The sequence below is a fragment of the Protobothrops mucrosquamatus genome, unplaced genomic scaffold (genome assembly GCF_001527695.2).
Source record: "Protobothrops mucrosquamatus isolate PMUCROS unplaced genomic scaffold, P.Mucros_1.0 scaffold1377, whole genome shotgun sequence".
Taxonomy (NCBI): Eukaryota; Metazoa; Chordata; class Lepidosauria; order Squamata; family Viperidae; genus Protobothrops; species Protobothrops mucrosquamatus.
The window spans coordinates 43,539-45,391 of NW_015387566.1; the positions used below are offsets into that span (position 1 = coordinate 43,539).

The window sequence follows — 1,853 nt, forward strand, 5'->3', positions numbered from 1 at the left end:
CATGCCCACAGAGAGGGCTCTGAGTGCCGCCTCTGACACGCGTGTCATAGGTTCGCCACCACTGATCTAAGGGGTTGCCATAAAGAAGAACGGGTCAACCTATTCTCCAAAGCACCTGAAGACAGGACAAGAAGCAATGGATGGAGACAAGCAACCTAGAAGGAAGGAGAAACAATGAATCCGTGAAACGACTTACCTCCAGAAATTGTGGGTGCTCCAACACTGGAAGTTTTTAAGAGATTGGGCCACCATTTGTCTGAAATATAGGATTGGACTACTAGAAGACCTCCAAGGTCCCTTCCAACTCTGTTATTCTGTTAAATGGTAAAAGCTTTCTTCTATTGTGGGAAAAGTTAACTTGGTTGCTTGTCTTCCAAAGGTTTTTCCTCGTTTCAAGCCAGGTTCCTCCATCCAGAATTTGAGCGGCGACCTTCTCAGATTGTCTTGCAGGCCAACATGAAGGTGGAAATCCTTCCAGCTCTCACAGACAACTACATGTACCTCCTCGTGGATGAGGAGACCAAGGAAGCAGCCATTGTTGACCCTGTGCAGCCCCAAAAGGTATACTTCCATCTTTTGGCCGATGGCAGCTTTTTTCGGCACTTCTTGAGGTATTTTCCATCCTCCCTGATGGATTGGTTTTACTGTGTAATGAAGGCAGCCCAGCTAATAGTGTCTTTCTTTGCCCTCTGGAATGGAATAGAGAAATGGAATGGAATGGAATGGAATAGAATAGAATAGAATAGAATAGAATAGAATAAAATAGAAAAAACAGGAAATAGAATAGAACAGAATAGAACAGAATAGAATAGAATAGAATAGAATAGAATAGAATAGAATAGAATAGAATAGAATAATTGAAGAATGGAATGGAATGGAATGAATAGAATAGAATAGAATAGAATAGAATAGAATAGAATAGAATAGAATAGAATAGAATAGAATAATTGAAGAATGGAATGGAATGGAATTAATAGAATAGAATAGAATAGAATAGAATAGAATAGAATAGAATAGAATAGAATAGAATAATTGAAGAATGGAATGGAATGAATAGAATAGAATAGAATAGAATAGAATAGAATAAAGCTGGAAGGGACCTTGAAGGTCCTCTAGTCCAGCCCCCTGCTGAAGCATGAGAAACTATACCGTTTCAGACAGGTGGCTGTCTAGTCTCTTCTTAAAAACCTCCAGTGATTTCAAGAGGCCAGCTGTTCCACTTCGGTCATTTACGGCTATTTATAAATAGTGGTAGTTACAATGACAACAATAACAATACTTTCACTTTTCGCTGTTTCTGCTAGGTTCTGGATGCAGTCAGGAAGCATGGAGTGAAACTGACCACCGTGCTCACTACGCATCACCACTGGTAATCCTCTTTTATTGCGTGGCTTAAAAGGCTTTGCAGCTGAGTACAACGGGGTGCTAAGGGGGCAGCCCTCCTTTTTTGGGGCACCAGGATTTTCCCCATGCAAAGAATAATGCCCAGACTGTAAAAACATTTTCTCCTGGCCTCATTCAGGTCAGGTCATGTGCCATTTCAGTTATTGCTGTCGTCACGGCTTCCCAGACAAGGAACTCTAGAAGTCGTAACTTTCCAAAATGAAAGGCTTTTCTAGGGAGGAAAGAAATATTATTTTTTTTTGATCTCTTAATTTGACCTGTTTTTCAAGCTGACTTGACCTCTTTTCAAATCAAGTGCTCACGGAGCGTGCCTTCGTGGAAGGCTGTGGCTGTCAGTGGAGTTTGAGTTGCACCACTTTTGAAATGAAATATAATAATAATAATAATAATAATAATAATAATAATAATAATAATAATAATAATAATAATAATAATAATAATAATAATAA

The 1,853-nt window shown here is 39.2% G+C and overlaps 1 protein-coding gene across 1 annotated transcript in view; it reads left to right on the forward strand.

Annotated features, from left to right (window-relative positions):
- Positions 1-396: 396 nt before the first annotated feature.
- The window catches only part of HAGH (hydroxyacylglutathione hydrolase), a 9,139-nt gene continuing 7,682 nt past the window's right edge, over positions 397-1,853 (forward strand). Inside the window, exons 1-2 of the mRNA XM_015821648.1 lie at positions 397-561; positions 1,305-1,369. Coding sequence (XP_015677134.1) covers positions 457-561; positions 1,305-1,369 — 170 coding nt within the window. The 5' untranslated portion in view covers positions 397-456. The remainder of the gene's footprint in view (positions 562-1,304; positions 1,370-1,853) is intronic.